The sequence below is a fragment of the Vipera berus genome (assembly GCF_964194415.1).
Source record: "Vipera berus genome assembly, chromosome: 7".
Taxonomy (NCBI): Eukaryota; Metazoa; Chordata; class Lepidosauria; order Squamata; family Viperidae; genus Vipera; species Vipera berus.
Window position 1 is genome coordinate 9057252 of NC_138209.1, and position 24331 is coordinate 9081582.

General features: G+C 41.5%; 1 protein-coding gene across 3 annotated transcripts in view; it reads left to right on the plus strand.

The window, feature by feature from the left end:
* The first annotated feature begins 459 nt into the window (after nt 1–459).
* BMP2K (BMP2 inducible kinase) overlaps nt 460–24331 on the plus strand; it is a 71421-nt gene continuing 47549 nt past the window's right edge. For 2 of the 3 annotated variants that reach the window (XR_014027125.1, XM_081332872.1), the window contains exons 1-3: nt 460–928; nt 22303–22421; nt 24084–24189. Coding sequence is in view for 2 of the 3 variants with exons in the window: in XM_081332872.1 (XP_081188998.1) it covers nt 754–928; nt 22303–22421; nt 24084–24189 (400 nt within the window). In the remaining variant the exon portion in view is untranslated. The remainder of the gene's footprint in view (nt 929–22302; nt 22422–24083; nt 24190–24331) is intronic. The other variant, XM_081332873.1, reaches the window with a different exon arrangement.

The window sequence follows — 24331 nt, forward strand, 5'->3', positions numbered from 1 at the left end:
AGGCAAAAAGGGGGGACGACGAGGAAGGTTAGCGGGGAGGCAGAATCAGCAGCGCGCTTGCGCAAACTTTCCTCAAGTTGGAGACACGCCTTTCCCCCCCCTCCCCCTCCCCGCCAATCCCTCTCGCACAACCTACAAAAAGGCACGCCCACCCTTCCCCTCGCTTGGCCCCACCCTTACACCCCCCCCACACACACACCCTCCCTCCCTCCCTCCCGCCGCCAATCCTCCTCGGCTCGCGAGCGAAAGCCTTTTAGGTCGCGTCGTGCGCGCGCGCGCGCGCCCGCCTGCCTCAGCGGAACGCCGGCGCCCTTAATCTGGGCCGCGGCGCGCGCCCGGCCGAGGTTTGCGGGGAGGAGGGGGGGGCGTTTCCTTTTCCCTCAGCGCCCGAGAGGCGGTCCGGGCGGGAGGCGGCGCTGCTGCTGCTGCTGCTGCTGCTGGTTGGGAGCGAGGGCGGCCGCCGCCGGGCTCGGGCTTGGGCTGGGCTTCCCTGGCAGGGCCCTTCCGCTCTCGGCATGTGAGGCGAGGAGCGGCTGCAGGCTGCCGAAGGGGCGGCGGTCGCCTCGGGCTTCCCAGTGCGGGGACGGGCGTGCGAGCCCCCCCCCCCCGGCGCGGTCCCAGCCCCTCAGGGAAGGGCGGGTAGGCAGGCGGCGTCTCCTCCTCCTCCTCCTCTTCTTCCTCCTCCTCCTCCTCCTCCTCTCCGCCCGGTCGCTTCCTCGCCTCCCTCCGGTGTCGACACGCTTCTCGCCCGCCATGAAGAAGTTTTCTCGGATGCCCAAGTCGGACGGCACCGGCGGCAGCAACGGCGGCGGCGGCGGCGGGGCATCGTCGTCGTCGGGCGCCGTGGCGGGCTCCCTGGCGGTGGGCAGCAGCAGGGTCTTCGCCGTGGGGCGCTTCCAGGTCACGGCGGAGGAGGTGCTGGCCGAAGGTGAGAGCGGGCGGCGGGGCCTGGAGCAGCCCCGGCGCCGCTTCCCTTCCCGGGCTTGGCGTTTCGGCAGAGCCGAAGGGACTCCCGGCCAGTGACAGGCGGGCGGGGCGGGGTCCTTCCCTTACCCCGCTTCTTCTAGGGGTGCTCGAGGGGCGCAGAAGTGGCCGACCTGGTGCTTCCCTGCCGTCCGACTTCTGCTTTTCTAACCCCGAGAAAACCCGGGACTGCTGGGCACAAGCCTTTGGTTCCCTCCCTCCCTCCCTCCCTCCCCCCCGAAGGGTTGGTTGGTTGTGTGTTTGTGTGTGTGTGTGTGTGTGTAGCTGGGAAGCGAGCAAAGCCAGGCATTTGGGGGAACCTGCGTGGGTTGTGGGGTTCAAGGAGCGCGGGGGGGAGTCGTTCCCGAAGGGGAATGATGCGAATCAGAAGGCAGCGGGAAGGGACCTTGGAGGTCTTCTAGTCCAGCCCCCTCCCTGCTCGAGCAGGAGACCCTCGATATTCCGTTTCACATTCCGACTGAATCCCATCCTATCTCGATTACGGCACAGGTGCAAAATTGAAATATTGGTTCTTGATTGTAATATTTGAGGAGGTGGGGGGGGTGTCTGTGCTTCCTGCAAGGGAAATTGGTTCTCAGGACGTAAAGGTGGTCATTTTGGAAGGGGAGGAAGGGTAAATGAGGAGGAAAAAAATATACATCTATATTATTATGGTCGATCACACGGTCAGCCGGATGTTTAAATTGGATTTGGCATTTTTATCCACTTAGGTTATGAAGGACCCGAGATAGGCAGTTTATTATATTCAATTTTTATGCCATCTGTCTGTTACAAAGCAGTGGACGTATGTAATGCTCCTGTCTCCTGTTTTCCCCATAGGAAACACCTCTGTGAGGTGGGTTGGGCTGAGAGAGAGTGGCTGGCCCAAAGTCACCCTTAAGCCTGTCAATCAAATAAAAGCTTGTCTTCTTTTTGTTTGACACGGTCAGAGGACGTCAAGGTCCACTTTAATGGTTTGCATCCATCCATCCTGTGAGCCTCTGTACATTAGGGTTCAGGGTGTTGCAAATCCATTGGTAATCGGCTCAAGATTCTAGGTGCATAACTTAATTATTGTTGAGGGTGGTTATAATGAATGAACCTTTATTATCAAAGTACAACATGTATACAGTGAGATTGGCTGAGCCTCCCTTCGTGCCCCCCCCACAACTCACAGTGACAACAAACCCCACCATCTTGTTATACCATGTGAGCTAATTGCACAACACACCGACCTCGCAAGTCAATCATACATAGAGTTAGTTCCCGTTCCGGAGCCTGACAGCCCATGGGTAGAAGCTGTTCTTCAGCCTGCTGGTGAGGCTGGCTATACTTCCATATCTCCTACCCGATATATAAGTGAGTATAGGGTCTGTTTCTCCCAGAATGGCATATAGCGATGGAGATACAAGACAGCAAATTAAGCATTGGAGATAGGCATGTGAAAATATAGTTAAGTAAAATGACTGAATTTTATCAGCTGTTTGCATTCTAAAGTTAAGAAACTCATGTTCAGGATTCATCTAAAGGCTGCTCATTAAGATGGTCAAACACCGAATAACAGAAAGATTATATACTTACGGGCCTGTCCCTTCCAGAAAGGCCCTTGTCATACTGCATTTGTATGTATAAATAATTTTATACAATAATTTAGAGGGCATTCCACTGTCACTGTAAAAAATCTGTGCAGGAACGGTAACATAAGAACAAGCCATTTATTAAAAACACTGTGAACCTGTCCTGAAAGCAGGTTTGTTACTAATACAATTAGTTCAGAAGAAGTGTTACATGTTCAGATTTCCCAGCCTCTGAATGGTCGCATGCTGCGCTAATTTAAATTTCCAAGCCATCTTCAAAGGCAGATTTACATGAAATACATTATAATTGTCCTGTTCGGCTGAAAACAATTCCTACTGTTGAACTTTTGCATGTTTAAAATAAAAGTATGTTTGGGGGAAAGGGGATTCCTGCCCTAGGTTAAAGTGGCATTCAAAACAAATTTAGTATTTTTAAGGAAACAGCATGAGTTTATATGGGTGTAGTTGAATGCAAAGGATAAGTAATTTTTTCCCCTCATTTATGAGTTTCACTAATGACTGTTTTCCACTCATGTTTGTAGTTAAAATAATGAAAGGAATTGTCCTGAAAGAACAGGCCGCCTCTTTCCATAAATAAAAACGTGACAGATTGCCTCCAGTTTGTAGCGTGATTGATACATCTGTAAAATAACGGAGTTTTAAGGAATTGTAAAAACTACAGTCCCAAATTTGATGCTCTTCAAGTGTCAGAAGTACCTTATTTTTGTTTTTGTTGAAACAGAATAAGGCAGCTTTCAACTTTGGAAAGTTTTGCATACAGCACTTGTAGATGATTACTGATGTAAAGCTGAGAGTGGGAAAAAGATGTACAAGCTGATTTGTGGGCATAGGTTAATGATATATTTGATTAAAAAAAGAGGGGGAGGGGGAGAGAGAAAGAAGATGTCTTCCAGTCGGATACATTGTGCCTGGATTTGTTTCTCCAATATAGAAGCTTGCAGATGTATTTGATGATTATTAAGATACGCTGGTTAATTTATATATGCTGAAAACCTGAGCATTTTTTTTGGTGTTTCTTCTAAATATATTTAGCAATAAATTATGATTCTTATGGAACAGGTACCCCTCTTCCCCATGACTGGGTTATAAGGCAAATTGTAAGTGTAATCCATTTCTCCTCAACTCTGTAAAAATAACCAAAATTTAATGCTGTCATAAAAAACTGCATCCTTCAGAGGTTTGTCTTATTGATCTTGCCGTAAGACTCCATAAACGGTATTTATCTGGAGCATAAATTCATTATTAGATAACTTCTAATACTTGTTATAATCTAGTGGTCATATTTAGAATTTTGAAGTGAACTGAAATTGCAAAATGGTTGCTGGGAGGCATTGCCTATTCATAATGTAGATGCCATGGAGGTCATAATAGGGTACAAAGCATTAATTTGTAGAATGTTACTGCCAGTCCTTTTCTGCTTCCCTTTTTCAGAGGAAGGGGGTATAATGAAAAAAAATATTAAGTTACAGCTGTACCATAACACTTACCTGGGTCCATGAGGGGACTGGAGATGTTTTTGGAAATAAAAATGATGTTGGAGGCTAGCACTTCACTTTGCAATTCTGGCAACCTCTTTTATAATTCAAATAATTATACATACATAACCATCAAACTATGATAGTGTTATGCAAAGTATACAATATGAATGAGAAGTTATAGTTTTGGTTAATCAGTGCTTTCACATAATACTTTTGAGTAAGATAGCAAATAGACTAGAAGATAATGAACTTAAGTTATACTTAGTCTGAATGCAGCATTCTATGCTAGTTATAAGAGCATACTACCAATCAAAACTGAGTATAACTTAAGTGGTATATTTTCACCAGTATGCCACAAGCAGAACCCAAACCCAATTTATTGAATTGTCCTTGCACTTTTCTACGCAAGCTAAGTGTTGCCTGCATCCTGCTAACAAAGTATGTGCAGTGTACATAGTTATTTATTTAGAAAGCCTGATAGAGGCTGTGTCTGAATCTATTGGTGCCATTGGACCTGCTGGAATTAGATAATCTTTTTTAATAGAATAAATGTGTCATCTTAGGTAGCCTGCCCTGCTCCAACTTTGAACCTTGTTTGTGTTTGTGTGTGTGTGTGTGCATGTGCCTTTGAGTCAATGTTGGTGCCTTGTGACTTCTTGGACAAATCTTGGCAAGATTTCAGAAATGGCTTGCTATTGCCTTCTTCCTAGGGTTGAGAGAGAGCTATTGGCTCAAGGTCACCCAACAGGCTATTTGCTTAGAGTAGAACTAGAACTCACGCTATCTAGTCTGGTGTCTTAGCCAGCACATCACACTGCTCAATAGCATGTTTATTTTTCCCTCTTTCGATCACGTCCAATATTTGGAAACTGCACAGACAAGTTCTTGCAGTTTTGTTGGCAAGGTTTTTTTTAGAAGTGGTTTGCCATTGCTTCCTTTCCAAGGCTGAGATAAAGAGATTGGCCCAAGATCACCCAGTTTTGTGATTAAGGTGGACTAGAACTCATGGTCTCCTAATTTCTAGCTGGATGCCTTAATCACTATACCAAACTGACCGAAGAACCCTTTGGAACTGTTGAATTAATGTCGGACCGATCCCATTTTTTCAGCTCTGCTTGCCTCAAGAGTGATAGCTAATGGGAAATAAAATGAAAGAGGAAACAGTCTTAAGCTCTTGGGGTAAAGGCAGGATATGAATGTCTGTAATCCATAAGTAGTTGTACGGTATATTTGAGAAGGCATATATTGAGAAGAAGCTGTCAGTAGCTGTTTGTTTAGGGATACCAAGAAGACAGTTGCCTTATATGTTTAAGGCGATTGCCCCCATATCTTTCTCAGGCTTGCTGTTTGAAAAAAAAAGACATGTATTATTGACCTGAGTGATAAGGAACTGAACGACCGTTTGTGCATTTTAGAGCATTTGTTTGCCAAGCTGGAACGTAACAGGCCAGGGTAAACTGGTTCAGCAGCGTGTGTATGAATTCAGTTACCTAAATTGACCTTGGGACAATCTCTCAGCCGAACTCACCTCACAGGATTGTTGTGAGGATAACAGGGGGGGGAAGGTGTGTTGGATATATTCAACGCTTTTGAGTTTATAAGAGTAACAAAAGCGAGATATAAATAAATAAAATTAAAAAACACAAGAGGAAATTAAATATGCAGGATGGAAGGTGTTTAGCTACACACGACAGTAAATACAACCCAGTTGAGTCAACCTTGCAAGCCCTTAAGTGGCAAATATTATTTACACAAAGGAAAGTACTTTTGCTATGTACACATTAATGTATCTTATGTACATCTGAATAATTTCCGTATTACACTGTACACAGTTTTGCAGTTGCATTAGTGAGTTTGATGTTATCAGTCATGGGAAATGGAAAGTTGCCGATAAGTAAAGTGTGTGGTTTTCAGTCCTAAAGGCAAAAGCTTTGCGGTGTTGTATCTCACTAAAATAGTGTATTTCTGTGATTCCTAAGCAGTGCTACCGATAACGACAAAAGCAACAATAAGACACAACGGTGGTGGTAGCGTTGAAAGGACGAACATTTCTCCTATTGTGGGGGACTTTTTGCTCTGCCTTCTAGAAGCTCGAGCTGTAGCCTCTGTCGTCCCTGATCAGCTGGTTGGGGTGATGGGATTGGAGCTCTTCCCTTCCCTTGGAAGCAAGACAGTTGAGGGGAACGCTGTTGTGGAAGTCTCCGAGGCATGGCAGCTGACCAGACAAGATAGCCCTTGAGAAATGGTGTGCTTTATCTTTGCATGTACCTCATTGAGTGAAAATGTCCCAAGGGGCAGTTGGCTCGGCTTTCCATCTTCCAGGGTTCATTTCCCTTCCACCAAGTTTCTGCTTGGCAGCTTTGGGATTATTGCATGCATGCGCGCGCGCACACACACACACACACACACACATAAAAGCAGGGAGGGGGAAGGCAAGGAGGATGGAGCAAGCATCATGAAGAGAATGAGTTGAGGGAGGGAGAGAGAGAGAGAGAGAGAAGTCAAAAGAAAAAAGGGGAAAGAGATGCTATTGTGGAAAGTGAGAATTCACCACTTGCTATCCTGTGGGAATTTCTTGCTTATCTAGATCTCCTTGTCAGTCCTGCTGCTAGATTCAGCTTACGTAGACCAATAGCTTTGGCAATCCTCCTGGAGTAAAATGGATTTTAGAACAGGCCTTCTAATCCACAGGAGCAAGCTAAGGGGTGTGTGTGTGTGTCTGATCTGGGGTACGTGTGTGTGTTGTGTGTGTGTGTGTTTGTTTAGGTACTTCTGGAAGCTGGATTTGGATGCCCTTTGCCATAGGAGGAAGGTAAAGGTGCATCCAAGGCACGTGAAGAATGTGACAACTTATATGGCTTAGCAGAGAGAAACGGCAGAGAGAGCAGTGTCAGACTAGACCAGGGGTAGGCAACCTTGGCTCTTTTATGACTCGTGGACTTCAACTCCCAGAATTCCTGAGCCAGCACAGCTGGCTCAGGAATTCTGGGAGTTGAAGTCCACGAGTCATAAAAGAGCCAAGGTTGCCTCCTCCTGGACTAGACAGCCACAGAGATGCTATTGAAGAAACAACGGTGACAGCTTCCAAACAAGAGTCCAGCATTCTGGTAGAATCGTGTTTCCTGACCTTATCGTGAAGGGCTGTGGAGGAAGAGCCTGCAGTGTTGTGGCAGGCAGGAAGATGGGACTTCTGAAATGTTGGATATCTGGCTTTCTACTAAAATGGGAGACTGAAGTGTCCTGGCTGTAGCAACTGCTTCCAGATACCTTGAATCCTTTTATTAGCAGCAGTAGCTGCCAAGCTGTAATGGTAGAAATAGCCAAACGAACATGTCATTTTTGCCAGTAGCTATTCAGAGCGATGTGTTTGGCACCAGGGTTCTTCTCAGAGGTGCCTTTGAGAAAGCACGTTGTCTGAACCCTAGTCTGGGCTTCTGTGTGGCCTGTCCCCTGTCCTTCTTTCTGTGTTCTCCACAAGTTAGAACTCCTGTGCTCTCTGCTCGCTCATCCTTGGACCCTCAGGCCACCCAGAAATTTTGCTATAACACCCAAGAGTATTGTGGTCCGTTTTTCTCAGCACAAAACTGAATATAATTGGGACCCACCTTAAATGGATTTTTAATGGTATCAGAAAAAAAACAGGATTAAAGTAATAGCGACACATGGTTTTTCCTAACAGACTAATGTATTTGATTTTTTCCAGTTTTTCCCCCACTCTGTTCTTTGTTTATAAAAGGCAATTTTTTGGGATCCAAAGCATTGTACTACATTGTACTTCAGGGGTCACACTGCGCGTTCTTTACGCGAGCAAAATAAGTTTGCCCTTTTGGATGGGATTTAATCTTTGCAAAAATCACAGATATAGATACCTTTCTTGGTGATTCCAGGAGTGAAATATAAATCCTGGAATGAATCCTTAGGGGTTCTTAAGCAGTAGATAGGAAACTCAGATAGGAAGGGTAGAAATGTACTGACAAATATAGGCATTTAAGGATTATGGGGACTGAAGTTCAGTGTATCTGGAGAACAAGCTTGACAGGCCGGCTATAGCTTTCCAGTTTGTATAAAGAATTATTCTGCTAATGTTGGCTGCTACGGTCACTGCAAGTTTCGTAACCTGTCAGCAACATGAGCTGATAACAATAGTGAAAGCTTAGCAGCACTGCATTTCATATTGATCTGGTTGGAAGCTGATACTCAGATATTTAGATAGGCTTATTGATAAGTTGATGATATTTGCATACTGCAGTTTAATGTTATTTTGGGGTAGATAAGGGTTAATTTGATATTCCAAAAATTAATACTCAGCAGACACTATAAATATAAAGGCAACATCGGATGCAAGTAGTTCTTTGAGATCAAAGCATCTCTTTGTGTATATTTAGCTAAGGAAACAGGTTTAAATCTTCCCCAGGGTGCCATATCTTTTCACATTGCTTCATGGTCTACAATACTATTTTTAGGAGGGCGTAATAGGCATAATATCTATTTTCCTTATCATTGATGGGTAAATTTATATAGGGAAATGATTTTAAATTTGAAAGAAATGGCAGACCCAATCTATTTATCTCACTTCTTGCAATTGCTTGTTTGAAAAAAAATTTTTTTGCAATATAAAATGTATGATTTATCAAGAAGAAAAAGATCTTAATGCAAAGTGTCTATTTAACATGACTGTATTATTCCAAGGCACTGGCTGGATTTGTCTCTTTCTAATGATAAAAAATACAGCCTAGGAAATTTTAGGCTTATTTGGTCAATCTCCTTTCCTCCTTAGGAAATGTATTTATTCATTTTACAATGTTTATACACTGCCCATACTTCGGGTAATTCAAAATAATAAAAACTTCACTTACACAATATAAATAAAAAATTACTTTAGGAATTAAATTTTCAGTCCTGTTTTGGGTGATTTAGCATTATGCATGAATTAAACCATTAATCCCAACTATCTTTGCTTCTGTGGTGCCAAAGTCATACCCTTTGCTTGAAAGTTGATTTCCACTTTTAGGCATGGGTAAAAAGACTGTCTGGAGCTAATGAAAAATAGTCCCATAGCTCAACTGTTTGTAGTGTGATGGAGGAAGGCAGGGCAAGGGGAGTGTAAGTCTGTGGCTGTGTTCTATTTGTGCTCATCACATTGCTCATTCTGACGATTTGCATATAGTGATTTATTATTATGAAGGTCCAGATATTGATAATAATAAAATGCTTTCCAGTTGTGAGTCATTGCCATTTTAATGCTGTTTAATCAATTTCTCTCAGTCGCATGGTTAATTTAATTAAACAGTGCACGCTCTGTTCATGAATGCGCTAGGGCTTGTATCTTATTTTTGATTTAATATATTTTTTTATAACAGATTCCCGCTGTTAAAATATTTTTGTTTTTAAAATTTATTTAGTTTCTTTTTTTTATTGAAAAGTTTTACAAAATTTTTTAATAATTAACCCCCCCCTCCCCATCAACCCTCCCCCTTCCCTCCCCCCCCCCCGGACTGAATACAGGGTATTCAGAATACAGGGTATTACATATAGCAATCTTATGCAAACATATGCTAAATATCTGTTACAACATTAACAAACCTTCCACCCTTTAACTCCCTTATAACAAAACTAAAGTAACTATAATAACACTTCTATAATTGTTTTTCAAAGCACTTTCGATTCTTTGTTACAAAGAATCATTCAGGCACCATCTTCCCTTTCTTTTTAAAACAACAGAAAGAAAGTTGAGATTCCAGAGTTAGTCTTATACTTGCTGTTTATACTGCTCCCGCATCCGCTCTGCCTGCGTTAATTCCTCAAGATAACGATCAGATCAAGTCAAGTCCAGCAGGAGTGGATTCAGCGTCTTGCTCTGCTTTGAAGCAGAGAAATCCTGCGATCCGGAGTGTTTCCAGGCTTCGGGGGAGCTCACACCCTCCAAGCCCCAGAATAAACACTCTGGGGCTCTAGGGGAGCTCTACCCCTACCTGGAATCTCCTCTTCGCCCGAGGGGAAGGGTTTTCAGCCGCGGAACAGCTGATTGTCGGCTGCTCCGTGGCTTTTACGGAATCAGAGGGCTGGTGGTCTATTTCGACCGTCCACGCCGCTGAAGCGCCACCCGGAAGTCTCAAAATTTATTTAGTTTCTGATGCCACCCCACTTGAACTGAAGCCGAGTAACTCGCAAAGTAAACTACAACAACAACATAAAACAAGTAAATAACGAGTACAGTTATCTGAAACGAATTGCAAAATAGGTACAAGGTGGCAGTCCAGACAACACACCAATCTAAAGGGCCTGTCCACTCTGTCCCAAGGTCCAAGAGAATAGTTTGGAAAACTACCTGGATCTCAGAGAGGGGAATCTCATTTCGGAGGCAGTAGTGCCACTGCAGAGAAGGCACACCTGCTGTGCCCTTATAGATGACATGGTTTAATCAAAGGGACATGGAACATTCTCATTCTTCTGGCTTGACATATCTTGAATTAATGTACAGGTAGTCCTCAACTTTCAACAGTCCATTTATTATTATTATTATTATTATTATTATTATTATTATTATTATTATTATTATTATTAATTCAATTTGTATACCGCCCTTCTCCCGAAGGACTCAGGGCGGTGAACAGGGCAATACATATTAAAAAACAAGATACAAAAATTAAAAGCGATTAAACAACAATGCCCATGAATAAGTTAGTACACATTAAAAAAGTTAAAACAAATGTATAAAATCCAACCCCATCCCATCAGGCCAGGCCAGCTTGTTCAAAAAGGTAGGTTTTGAGATCGCGCCGGAAGGAGCGGAGGTCAGGCGCCATCCGGAGCTTGACCGGAAGATGGTTCCATAAATCCGGCGCGCCCACAGAGAACGCCCTCCCCCTGGGGGCCACCAGTCGACATTCTTTGACCGGTGGCACCCTGAGGAGGCCCTCTCTGTGGGAGCGTACTGGGCGGAGGGAAGTTGACGCCGGTGACCATTCAAAGTTATAATGGCACTGGAAAAAAGGGACATCACCATTTTTCACAGTTATAACCCTTGTGGCATCTCCATGTTACCAGAATTCAGACGCTTGGCAACGGGCTCATACTTAGGACGGTTGCAGTGTCCCAGATTCGTGTGATCCCCTTTTGCGACTTTCTGACAAGCAAAGTCAATGGGGAAGCCAGATTCACTTAGTAACCGTGTTACTTCCTTAACAGCTAGAGTGATTCCTTTACCAACTGTGGCAAGACAGATCGTAAAATGGGGCCAAACTCATTTAATGACTGCCTCACTTAACAACAGAAATTTTGGGGTCAGTTGCCGTAAGTCGAGGACTACCTGTATCTAAAATAGAAAACCAGGAAAAAGACTGTTAAATTACTTTAATTTAAAACACTATATATAAATTAAAAGGCAGGTGGAAGAACAGCTCACTCCTTGAATCGTGCAAGAAAGATTTAAGTGAGGAGATCATAATATTGATTGTATCAAAGTATCAGTCTGCTTTTGTTTTAACTTGTTTGGGCTTAAGAGTGCATGTTTAAACTACATAGCTGAGTAAACATCTACAGGTGTGTTTGGTTGTTGCTTCCTTTTCCCTGACTGGAAACTGCAGTATGTTAAAAGGTTCTGTAGCTTGAAAAAAAGGATAGGATGAACTAACTACCTCTCCTTCCTAAATTTAACTACCTTTCTGGCTTCTGCAGAAGAGCCATTGCTGCGTATGTGGAAAAGACATATTAATATTTTTTTAGTGAATCAATATAGATTCAGTTCAAAGTAGTGATTGAGATTTACAGACGTGTTATTGTATCTGATTCATTCATATAACTTGCTTTAATGAAACCGCTTCTTATCCTTGAAGTAAATTAAAAGTTGGTTTTGGGTGGGAATTTGTCTATAATGCCTATGAAAATTTACAGGAACATAATCTAGGAAATTGTGAGCACGTTTTCTTAGACATTTGTAGAGGAAGAGGCCACAGCTGTCTATTATTAGGCATTAGGGAAACTGTTCTGAAAATGATACCAAGAAGTATGGTGTATGCTGCTTAATTCATGGGGATTATTTTATAACACATGGAGGAAATTCTACTAAATGACTTTTACACTGTGGAAAGAAGACCCAGGGAGGATGTTTGGAAATTCATGAAATAAAAAATATAGGAGTTAGGGAGGGGCTATTCTTAAGAATGGTAGTGAGGAATGTTCTAGAACAGAAGCCCCCAACCTTTTGGGCACCAGGGACCAGTTCTGTGGAGAAATATTTTTCCACAGACCAGAGGGGCTGTGATTGCGTGTGCTGCCTGCATCCCACGGATGGGGCTTCGCTTATTTGCGTGGCCCGGTTGCTGACATGCCACGGCCTGGTGCCGGTCCATGGACCGGGGGTTGGGGACCCCTGTCCTAGAAGTGAGATAAAACTTCCTGACAGTGAGGACAATCAACCACTGGAACAGCTTACCCCCAGAAATCTCTTTAAAAAGAGCCTGGACACTCACCTGTCTGAGATGGTATAGGTCAGGGGTAGGCAACCTCGGCTCTTTTGTGACTCGTGGACTTCAACTCCCAGAATTCCTGAGCTAGCATGGCTCAGCTTGGAAACCTCTCCCTTTCCCCTCAGCATGGCTGGCTCAGGAATTCTGGGAGTTGAAGTCCATGAGTCACAAAAGAGCCAAGGTTGCCTACCCCTGGTATAGGTCCTTCTGCTTGAGCAGAGGCTGGACTAGAAGACCTCCATGATCCCTTCCAGCTCTATTCTATTCTAACATTCTAACTTCAGGAATTGGTAGAATATATAATGTAACTTTATTGCTATATTTGTCTAGAACCATCATTTAAGACATAAAAAGTATTTTGGAACTTTGAAGGAATTTCGCAGTGTCCCCCTTATAGGGTTGCCTTAAATTAAGATTCCTTGTTCCGTCTAGCTATTAAAGGTGAAAGAACGTTAACCACTCATTTACGCCAACAGCAGCATAGCATTTAGATTCAAATCTAGAAGTTAGTTGTTCCATGTCTGATTTCCTGCAGAATCATAAGAATGCAGGAAAGACTCAAGAACGTAGAAAAGAAAGTTATGTTTACATCAGAAATAGGAGATCTGGCATTTTCTGAATATTTTGGTCTGTCATCCTGACCATTAATGGCTTTGTTTTTCTGACAAGTAGATGTTTGGTAATTGTCTTCAGCCTTCAAGGGAGGACTCCCATTGTATACAGTTTAAAAGGATAGTGGGGGGAGGATATTATGCAGGTGGTTGTGATTTTTAAGATGCCACCCTTTTTTTTTCTGAAGATCTGTGATGTTTTCAGAATATGAGTGTATGCTGAATGCTGAAATAGTTTTTCTATATGGTGAAATACTAATTAGCCAGAGTTCAAATCCAACTGCTTTGTTACAAAAATGTCAAACTGAGAGTCATGAGTTTGTAATGGAATTAAAATTGAATAAATAAATCTATGAGACAAAGCACACACAGACTTAATTTGAAATATGCTGCTTACTGTATACTATACTGTATCAGCTCTGTTCAGTTAATACAACAAAATGCTTTGTTATAGAAATCAGTTGGCATGCTTGTTCAGAAAATGCGTGTATTAAAGGAAAACTTGTTTTATGTCATTATTTTTGGTGGTGATTTTGAATCATTTTTGCTCTGCTGATTCCACATAGCCACATTATGCCCTTTTTTGTATTAATTGCTCTAGGAAAAATTAAATTAAACATTTATGCAGTTTTGTGAATCAAACAATAATTGCAATTATATTTTCTTTCAAAAAATTTCTGTAGAAGCTTAATATAGTCAAATATTTTGCTCTGCCTCGTGATAGTTGCTTTTGAAATTACTGTATTAGTGAAATTTACATGTGATGTGTCAATACCTAATTTTTTTTCCAGTCCGACAAAATAATACTTGAATAAGCTATGTATACACAGGCTGTCGTTTATTTACACAAACTGATTATTGCTTGGAGAAATTAATTCAGATGCTTTGTCTAATGATATACCAGTGGTTTCTTCTTGCTGTTTTGTTATGGATACATTTTTGTTTATACAGTTTGAAGTTGTAGAGACGGTTCTTAGTTATTTGAGACCAAATATGTACACACAGTCCTTCTCTTACGATCGGTCACCTAGAGATCATTTGAAGTTATGACTTATCTGAAAAAGGGGACTTATGACCTGGATCTGAAGTTCTGACAGTTCTTCCCTGGCCACATGACCGCACTTCGGGTGCTGGCAACGTGGCCACATTTACTGCTGTTTGCAGCATCCCACGGTGATGTGACTGCATTTTATAAACAGTTTTGCTGAAAACCAGCACTTCCATTTTTCAGCAAAACTGTTCCGTAGTGAACAATGGATTCACTTAATGACTCTGGCGATTGCTTAACAATTGCAGCATTCATTTTATTACTGTGGCATTCCCTTAATGACCACTGCAAAAATTTTTTGTGAAAATAGAATATTATGATTTATGACTGTAATGGACAGACTCTGATTTTTGACCGTAATGGAAAGGCTTGTAACTTAGGGACTGCCTGTAACTGTGTCTGTTCCTGATTGATCAGTGTAAGGAGAGGCCTGATAGGGAGGGTGTAGGATCTAATAATAAGGCAAATACTGGGAAATCTTTAATAAAAAAAGATTGTGAGGTCTAAAAAGTATTGGGAAAGGTTTTCGGCAGTCTTCAATTTACTGTCTCCAAGGTGCTTTTTCAAAAGGCAACCAGAACTCAAGAAACCTCTTGGATGAGAAGCAAAACACCTTGAAGGAAAAACAAAAGTCCAGTTGCCTTTTGAAAAAAGCACCTTTGGGGCAACCATGACCTGGATGACTGGGAATTTCTATAAACATCTTCATTTTTTTTGTTCTTGAACCAGGTGCTTTAGCATTTGGTGGTATCTTAGATTCTTGAGTTGGGATTCTTTGGATCTATATTAATTTAGCTTCAGACCTGGATTTGGATCTGAAATAGTGGTTGATTGTTTATGCAGGAAATTGGAACTGTTCCGTGAAGATCAACCATGATGGCTAACGCCTTTTAAGACCAGTACTGTAGAGTAGGGGTCTTCAAACTCGGCCCTTTTATGACTCATGGACTTCAACTCCCAGAATTCTTCAGCCAAGCACATTGTCTGAGGAATTCTGGGAGTTGAAGTCCATGAGTCATAAAAGGGCAGAGTTTGAAGACCCTTGCTGTAGAGCATTCAGGTTCCCCATATTATTGGTAGTCTTCCACTTAAAACCGTTTGTTTAGTGACTGTTCAGTGTTACAGCAGCAGTGAAAAAAAGTGGCTAACAATCTTTGAAGAATCTTTGCAAACTATGATTGTTCAAACTGTACCAGTGAGAATTTTAATAGATTTTCAGTGGCAAGATCACATTACCCTGTGAAGATTGTATTCATGACCAGTTTATTTCCAGCACAGTTCAGAAGGTTCTTCATGACTAAGACATTGTAGAGTGTCAGTCTTATAAGATAGTCCAGATCAAGAAACAGATGCCACTTAAGCCTAAAACTAATTTTATTAGAATGGTTATACAACAGTATCAGAAACTGGCAAGATTGAATGTGCTTCTCCTTGTTCTTTTGTCTTCATGGGAATTAGGGAGGAGCCTGTTTTAAAGATTTTATATATCTCTACCTTACCTTAAGCTAAGTTTGTATGATCATTGCCTTGCCCTCTCTCCATCAAGACCACCTTTTACACTCTCTACACACAGGCTGATTTGTCCATGTCAGTGTTTCTGCAGCTTAAGATCTGATGGATTTGGCCCTTCCTGTGTCTCCAACTATTGTGGAGATAAAGGGAAAATAATGTATCAGTAACTACTCCTAACTAAAGAGCCTCTTGTTGATGGTGAAGGAGAGTGCAAACGTTGGCTTGAAACTTAACATTAAGAAAACCAAGATCATGGCATCCGGCCTTCTCAATTCCTGGCAAATAGATGGGGAAGAAATGGAGGTAGTGACAGATTTTATTTTCTTGGGCTCCAAGATCACCGCAGACGGGGATTGTAGCCAAGAAATTAAAAGATGCTTGCTGCTGGGGAGGAAAGCCATGGCAAATCTAGACAGCACACTAAAAAGCAGAGACATCACCCTGCCGACAAAAGTGTGTATAGTGAAGGCTATGGTCTTCCCAATGGCAATGTATGGCTGTGAAAGTTGGACCACAAGAAAGGCTGAGCGCCAAAAAATTGAGGCCTTTGAACTATGGTGCTGGAGAAGACTCCTGCAAGTCCCTTGGACTGCAAGGCGATCAAACCGGTCAGTCCTAGAGGAGATTAACCCTGACTGCTCTTTAGAAGGCCAAATCCTGAAGTTGAAACTCAAATACTTTGGCCACCTAATGAGAAGGAAGGACTCACTGGAGAAGAGCCTCATGCTGGGAAAGGTTGAGGGCGAGAGAAGAAGGGGATGACAGAGAATGAGGTGGCTGGATGGAGTCACTGAAGCAGTAGGCGTCAGCTTAAACAGACTCCAGAAGATGGTACAGGACAGGAAGGCCTGGAGGAACGTTTTCCATGGGGTCGCGATGGGTTGGACACAGCTTCGCAACTAACAACAACAACAACAACTCCTAAATGATGGGACTCTCTTCCCTCAGAGAAACAGTTGCATTTTTTAGGACATCTTTTGCTAGGGGGTTAAGGACCTTCCTGTTTAGGAAAGCTTTTGCCTACAGCCTACATTTTATTCTGTGATCTCTCTCTGCTTTACAGTAATACATTCAATTTGCAGCATTTCTAAGCTGCCCCAATTCCAGTGGACTCTTGTCAGTGAGTGTTAAAAATAACAAGACAACTAAACAATTAACATTCCTTTTGAAAACTAGTACGATGCCCTTATTCAGTTTGGGTCAAAGACAGAGTACAGTAAGACCATTTTGAGTAACTTACAGAAGCCCAGGAGAGTGGGTGAGGCATCGTCACTCCGGGAAAAGAGAATTCCATAGAAATGTTCTGAATTTTTTAACGCTCTTTTTGTACTTTAAAATGATTTTAATATTGTTCTATTTTGAAGTGCTAGCCCTTTTGAGAGAGAAATATGTATAGACAGACAACAGACAGGTATACTGTGCATGTTTTAATTAAAAAGAAAAACATCATGTAAGATTTTGAAAAATGCTCTTTTGCCAGTAAGACTTTTCCAGTTTTTCAAAAATGTACTCCTGTGAATTAAGGCAGCAAAATTTAAAAAGAAATTGGGGAGTGACGTGAAAAGAAGGAAGGCATTAAGCTGAAAGATTTAGAATATATTCACTTGTAGAAAACTACACGTTATAGTACATTTTAACGACTGCATTATGTTATAAGATTTTATGAACTGGGACTCAACCACACACAAAGTGGACCTCTGATAACAAAAATTTGAATAAAATAAAACTTAGTCTTTTAAAGTTCCTTCTTTCTGTGAAAGATGTCTAGTTATTTTTCTAGAAACTGTTTTCCTAGGAATCTTATTTTGGAATGCAATATTGATGAGAGAACACTGGTCAGGGGTTGTAGGGATCAATAATTTGGGGATGTGAAATTCCCATAATTCTTTATAGACTTAGGAAAAAATGTTCACACGGCTTGAATTTACCAGCATTTATAAGCTCCTTCTGTGAAAGCTAGTTTGTAGTAGTAGTTGAGGCATCAAGCTAGAAACTGGGCGACTGTGAGTTCTAGTCCGACCTTGGGCATGAAGCCAACTGAATGACCTTTTGGGCCAGCCACTTTCTCTCAGCCCTAGGAAGGAGGCAGTGACAAACCACTTCTGAAAAACCTTCCCAAGAAACCGTGCAGAGACTTGTATGGTAGGATTTAGTTTTGATTCAAAACAGTGTTTTGAAATGCGTAACTTTGACTTTTAGCTTACACTGTTTCTAGGACTGCATGATAGTCATGCCATTTCAGAAGGAGATGCATCTGCTTTAAAAGGTTGCAGATAGGTGCTTCGTTCCCATTCCAGTCTGCTCCAAAACGACTTTTTGGAATCTTTTATCTGACGTATCGTACACTCTTTAATGTGAACAAAATAGGTTCAAACTTTTTTCAGGCTGCGAAAAAAATGATTGTTAAGAACTTTTTTCTCCCTCCGGAACCCCTGGAGAGTGCGGAGAAATTCTCTGAAGGGACCAAGAGAAAAAGGATATGAAACTCGGCCATCTTCAACTTATTCTTTAGGAGTGTCCATAACAATTTTATTATGCAGAGATTTTTTTTTCCCCTTAAAAAAAAATTCTCACAAGTGACTGAAGTTGGGCCTGGGAAACTCTTCATAACAGAGTATGGGGGGGGGGAATCCCTTCTACTTGGGGCTACAGCAGGGGTAGCCTTGGCTCTTTCATGACTCGCGGACTTCAACTCCCAGAATTCCTGAGCCAGCCATGCTGAGGAGTTTCCAAGCTGAGCCATGCTGGCTCCGGAATTCTGGGAGTTGAAGTCCACAAGTCATAAAAGAGCCAAGGTTGCCTACCCCTGGGCTACAGTATGGCATTTTTTTCTTGGTTCCTGCAGAGACCCCCCCACCCCCATTAATTCTGTTGAACCCATTTATTTATTTATTTATTTAATTAAATTTTTATACCACCCTATTCCCGAAGGACTCAGGGCGGTTTACAGGGCAGCGTAAAATACAATATAAAAATAGTATAAATTAAAGTAGATTAAATTACTTAAGCCCAACAATTAAAACAATATTAAAAACTAAAACCCCTTCAGTCCAGGCCTTGTAGAATCCTAGTTTTCTGTGGAATGCAGTTTCAAAATCCTACTGTTGAGGATGTGGCTTTTGAAACTTGTTTGTTAGGGTCGCTTTCTAGTCTAACTGGACCAGTTTTAGTTGCTGAAGCTGCCTGAAGCTTCCTTCATTTGGAATGGGAATTGAACTCTCCGGTCATTGGTGCTTTGGCGGTTTCTAGGGCTGTGCAATGCAAAATATTCTTTGGATTGACTGGAATGTTGCATCTGTCTGCAACCCAGATGCTTTATTTTCCTCAAGATCACACTTCTACTTGCGCCTGATTATAGAAGAAGGTATTTGGTGTAAGGAGTTGCAGAGAGGTGGAGTTTTCGAATCCCCACATACACTGAAACATGTTTTTGCCTTTAAAGCTGAAGTTCTGCAAAGCCCCTATATTTAATAAAAGGAATCTCTTAAAAATGCAAGAGCTTTAAACAGCATAGAACAGTGATGGCAAACCTTTTAGAGACCGAGTGCCCAAACTGCAACCCAAAACCCACTTATGTATCATCGGGTGGTCCTTTGGGTGGGCATGGCCAATTGGGTGGGCATGGCTGCCGTGGTAACGGCAGACTGGGTGGGACTAAAAAGTTCAATCAATCAATTCCAACTTTTTTTCCCCGCGAGAAGTTGAAATTGATTGATTGAACCTTTTTTTTTTGTACATGGCGGCAGAGGCCTAAAGCGAAAAGTTTTTATAAAGCCCTGCTGAAGGCCTAGGATTGGGGCGACGACGTGCGTGCCCACAGAGAGGGCTCGGCGTGCCACCTGTGGCACCCGTGCCATAGGTTCGCCACCACAGGCATAGTACTATCATGATTTGGGTTTGGGTTTTATTATTGTTTTAATGTATTTTAACTTATTGTTGTAAGCTTTGGGCAACTTGTTTAATCTCTTTTAATTTTTGTATTTTTGTATTTTTATATGTTTGCCCTGTTCACCGCCCTGAGTCCTTCGGGAGAAGGGCGGTATACAAATAAAATTATTATTATTATTATTATGATGATGATGATGATGATGTCTTGAGTCTCAGAATTTGTTATGGAGAAAGCAGTAGCTAGCCAGAGGGTTGCATACTTGGTGTGTATTTGTGTGTATTTTAAGTAGATTAAGAGCGGTTATAGGGTTTCTACATAAAGCCTGGCAATTTTGTCAAGGTTTTACAGTGGGAAGGGTTTAAGGGTATGAACGTGCCCACATATGCTTAGCGAGGACTTTTGTGAAATGGAAGACTTGCAAATCTTATTCTCACATTTTGCTTTATCCGGTCAACAACTTTTCTTCTGTAATTCTATAAATAACTAGTCTGTTAATGTAAAAAAAACTTGAATAAATAAGATGTTGGAAATAATCAAACATTAGTACAATCACACTCTGTTACAGGATATTACAGTTTACTATCTGGAACAGTGATAGATTCAAAAGGTGCTAGGAGATGTTGTCATCTAAGGGCAAACTCATTGGTGTCTCAGTGACGGTGAAAATATTGATCCAGGTTTTTTTTTAAAATATGCAGTATTGTTTGTTCAAATTGAAAAGCTATGTGAGAATGTTCAACCTGGACTTATTCAGCCCTCCGTGATACTGGAGTATTCTTTTTCTACAGAGTCAGTTCTTAGACTAGCTACCGTTTATGGCAGAAGTTCTTTTGAAGAAGAATTGGGTGTTTTAGCATATGAGTCTGTGTTAATATAATTTGCATTCTGATAAAGTGCCGCAAAATGACAGCCAGCTTGGTGTACAGAGTTTTAAGATGCTGACCAGACCTTGAGGCTTTCCTTAGTCATCAAAGCCGGCTGGTGACTTTGGGCCATCACTGCCTCTCAGTCCTACCTACCTAACAGGGTTGTTATTACGGGGAAAATAGGAGGCAGAATTACGAGGCAGGCTTATTCACAGCCAGCCCAGTTCCAGCCGCTGCTGTTATCACCTTGCACATTGGAGGCCCCTGCCACCAGGTGCTCCACTACCCTGGGTGAGCTTTGTTGTTTTCTTCCTCATGCTGCTGACAAAATGTGCTCTTTGGTGAGGAAACCACGGGAGGCCATCTTCCCCAGGTCTTGCAAGGAAACCACCTGTACAGCCTTGGGAAGAAAGCCTCAAGTAGCCAACAGCTGCCATGCAAAGGAGCAGACCGTGCATGCATCCCTGATCAGTAGCGGAAGCAAGAAAGACGATTAAAAATCAAATAGGGGCTTGAGGTATGGAGTGCTAGGAGCCCAGAGGGCATAGATGGGGGTAGATAGGCAGATGAGGGAGACTGGCAGCACCCCTGCAATCGTAAGTGTGGGTGGGCTGCAAAGTGCCCACATTTTGATCATGTGATAGTGGGAACATTGCAGTGGCTGTAACTTTGGGCAGAGTTGTAAGTCCCTTTGTTCAGAATTGCCATAGCTTCAACAGTCCCTGAATGAATAGCCATGTTGAGGACTACCTGTATCCATATTTTTGATTTGCTCATCTAACAAGTGATGTGGTATCTCGGGAACTGCATCCATCCATCCATCCATCCATCCATCACGTTTCTACACAGCCCATTTCACCTAAGTGACTGTGGGTGATTTATAGTTAAAAAAAGAAAGCATTCAGGATATATTCAGAAAGGATTTGCTTTTATTTATTTTATTTTTATTTATTTTAATTCCATTTATATCCCGCCCTTCTCCGAAGACCCAGGGCGGCTTACAAGCTTAGCAGTAGCCTTCATTCTATGTATATGCCTGCTCACTAGGGCTTTCACCCCCCCCCCCCCAGCGGCATTATTACAAAGTCAGCTTATTGCCCCCAACAATCTGGGTCCTCATTTTACCTACCTCGGAAGGATGGAAGGCTGATGAGGTCTTTAAAAGTTTACAAGGCAATACTGAACTAGATCAATATTTAAAACTGGTAAATTGTATAAAAGCTATGTTGTGGAACAAAAATTTGAAATTTACAGTGGTTGAGTATGCTGTATCAGGCTGTCGCATGAAATTTGTTTTTCTAGTTTGTATTAACTTCAGCTGCATCATTAAATGTTTCTAAAACTGTTTTCAAGAATTTCTGTTTGTCCCTGTATAAACCATTCTGGGAAGCATAGTTTGGACATTTCATAGGATGTTTGCAGAAGTTTCTGTGAAGTTGCAGAATTTGCAGTAATAGTTATTTTTTGAATAAAAATTCCTTCTTCTCTGATTATTTTGATATATTGGCTTTCCAGGTTTGGATTCAGTAGACTGCTTGAACCTAATTCCTTCTTTCTAAATAAATGAAATTCTGAAATGTGAAAATAATAGGCATTTGTCCTTTACTGCAGGGGTCCCCAACCTTGGGAACTTTAAGACTTGTGGACTTCAACTCCCAGAATTCCTCAGCCAGCTTGGCTGGCTGAGGAATTCTGAGAGTTGCCAAGGTTGGGGACCTCTGCTTTACTGCATATCTCCTAGCAGATTTTCACATAATTCTACTAAATGGAAGCATTCAAGAATATTGATCATCTGAATTATTTTTTAAGGAATAAACTTTAGTTTCTTAACTTAAAAAGTTGAACTTACTCATAGTACTGTTCTTGTAGGTGGCTTTTCGACGGTACTCCTTGTGCGCACTCATGGTGGAGTTCGATGTGCATTGAAAAGAATGTATGTAAATAATGTGCCTGACCTCAATATTTGCAAAAGGGAAATAACAATAATGGTAAGTTAATATAGGTTTTGTGATGTGCATATATGTGAGTGGGTGGAGATTGTTTAGAAAGCATGCATTAGTTTGTGATCTAACGTTTGAATTTGTTTTCATTGTGTTTACATGTGGTTCTTTGATATGAGGAAATAAATAATTTAATGATTCTAAGCCAGTAATAGATAACGCAAAATTTTGTAGAATAATAATAATAATAATAATAATAATAATAATAATAATAATAATAATAATAATAATAATAATAATAATAATAATAATAATAATAATAATATAATGGGATCTTGGAGGTTATCTAGTCCAACTCCCTGCTCAAGCAGGAAACACTATACCAAGGGTCTTCATATTTGGCCCTTTTATGACTTGTGGACTTCAACTCCAAGTCCACAAGTCATAAAAGGGCCAAGTTTGAAGACCCCTGCCCTATACCCTTTCAGACAAATGGCTGTCCAGTCTCTTCTTATAAACTTCCAGTGTTGGAGAATTCACCGCTTCTGGAGGCAGGTTGTTCCACTGATTAATTGTTCTAACTGTCAGGAAATTTCTCCTTAGTTCTAGGTTGCTTGTCTCCTTGACTAGTTTCCATCTGTTGCTTCTTGTCCTGCTTTCAGGTGCTTTGGAGAATAGCATGACTCCCTCTTCTTTGTGGCAGCCCCTGAGATATTGGAACACTGCTTTCCTGTCCCCCCTGGTCCTTCTCTTCATTAAACTAGACATACCCAATTCCAGCAACCGTTCTTTGTATGTTTTAGCCTCCAGTCCCCTAATCATCTTTGTTGTTCTTCTCTGACCTCTTTCTAGAGTCTCAACATCTTTTTTACATCATGGTGACCAAAACTGGATGCAGTATTCCAAGTGTGGCCTTACCAAGGCATTGTAAAGTGGTATTAACATTTCACGTGATCTTGCTTCTATCCCTCTGTTAATATAGCCTAGCACTTTAGGGGAGATTTAGGAGAGATTAATCTATTTCAAGACCACATCTGGAATATTATAACCAATTTTGGCCACCATACTACAAGAAAGATGTTGAGAGCAACTAAAATAATCAAAAGCCTGGAGACTAAAACAGACGAAGAACGGCTGCAGGACTTGGGTTTGGCTAGTCTAAAGAAAAGAAGAAACTGGGGCGACATGATAGTAGTATTCCAGTATTTTAGGGGCTGTCGCAAAGAAGAGGGGGTCACGTTATTCTCCAAAGCACCAGAGGGAAGGATGAGAAACAATGGTTGGAAACTGACCAAAGAGAAAAGCAACCTGGAATTAAGGAGAAACTTCCTAACAGTGAGGACAATTAACCAATGGAACAGCTTGCCTTCAGAAATTGTGGGTGCTCCATCACTGGAGGTTTTTAAGAAGAGACTAAACAATCACCTTAGATGGTATAGCTTCTCCTGCTTGAGCGGGGGGCTGGACTAGAAGACCTCCAAGGTCCCTTCCAGCTCTATTCTATTCTATTTCAGATATCACATTGTTGAGAGTCTGTATTCAAAGTGATAACAAGAAAAAATATTTATAAAATGCCTAATACATCATCAAATAATTAACTGATGATTGATAGTTTGCATTGATAGTTTATAGTAGAGTTACTTTTGTTTTTGATCTTAAAAATTAGCATATTCTTTTTTTTCTTTATTCTTAACATTTCTCTTTTTACAGAAAGAACTGTCTGGGCACAAGAATATTGTAGGCTATTTGGATTGTGCTGTCAACTCTGTTAGTGACAATGTGTGGGAGGTGCTTATCTTAATGGAATATTGCCGCGGTAAGTACATTTTTTTTGGTCATTTCAATACAAAAATATTTCTCTAGCATGCAAGGTTATGAACAAAATTACAGCAGCTTTGGATATAGATACACCAGAGTGAAATAGACTATCCATAGCCAACCTCACTTGTTAATGTTCC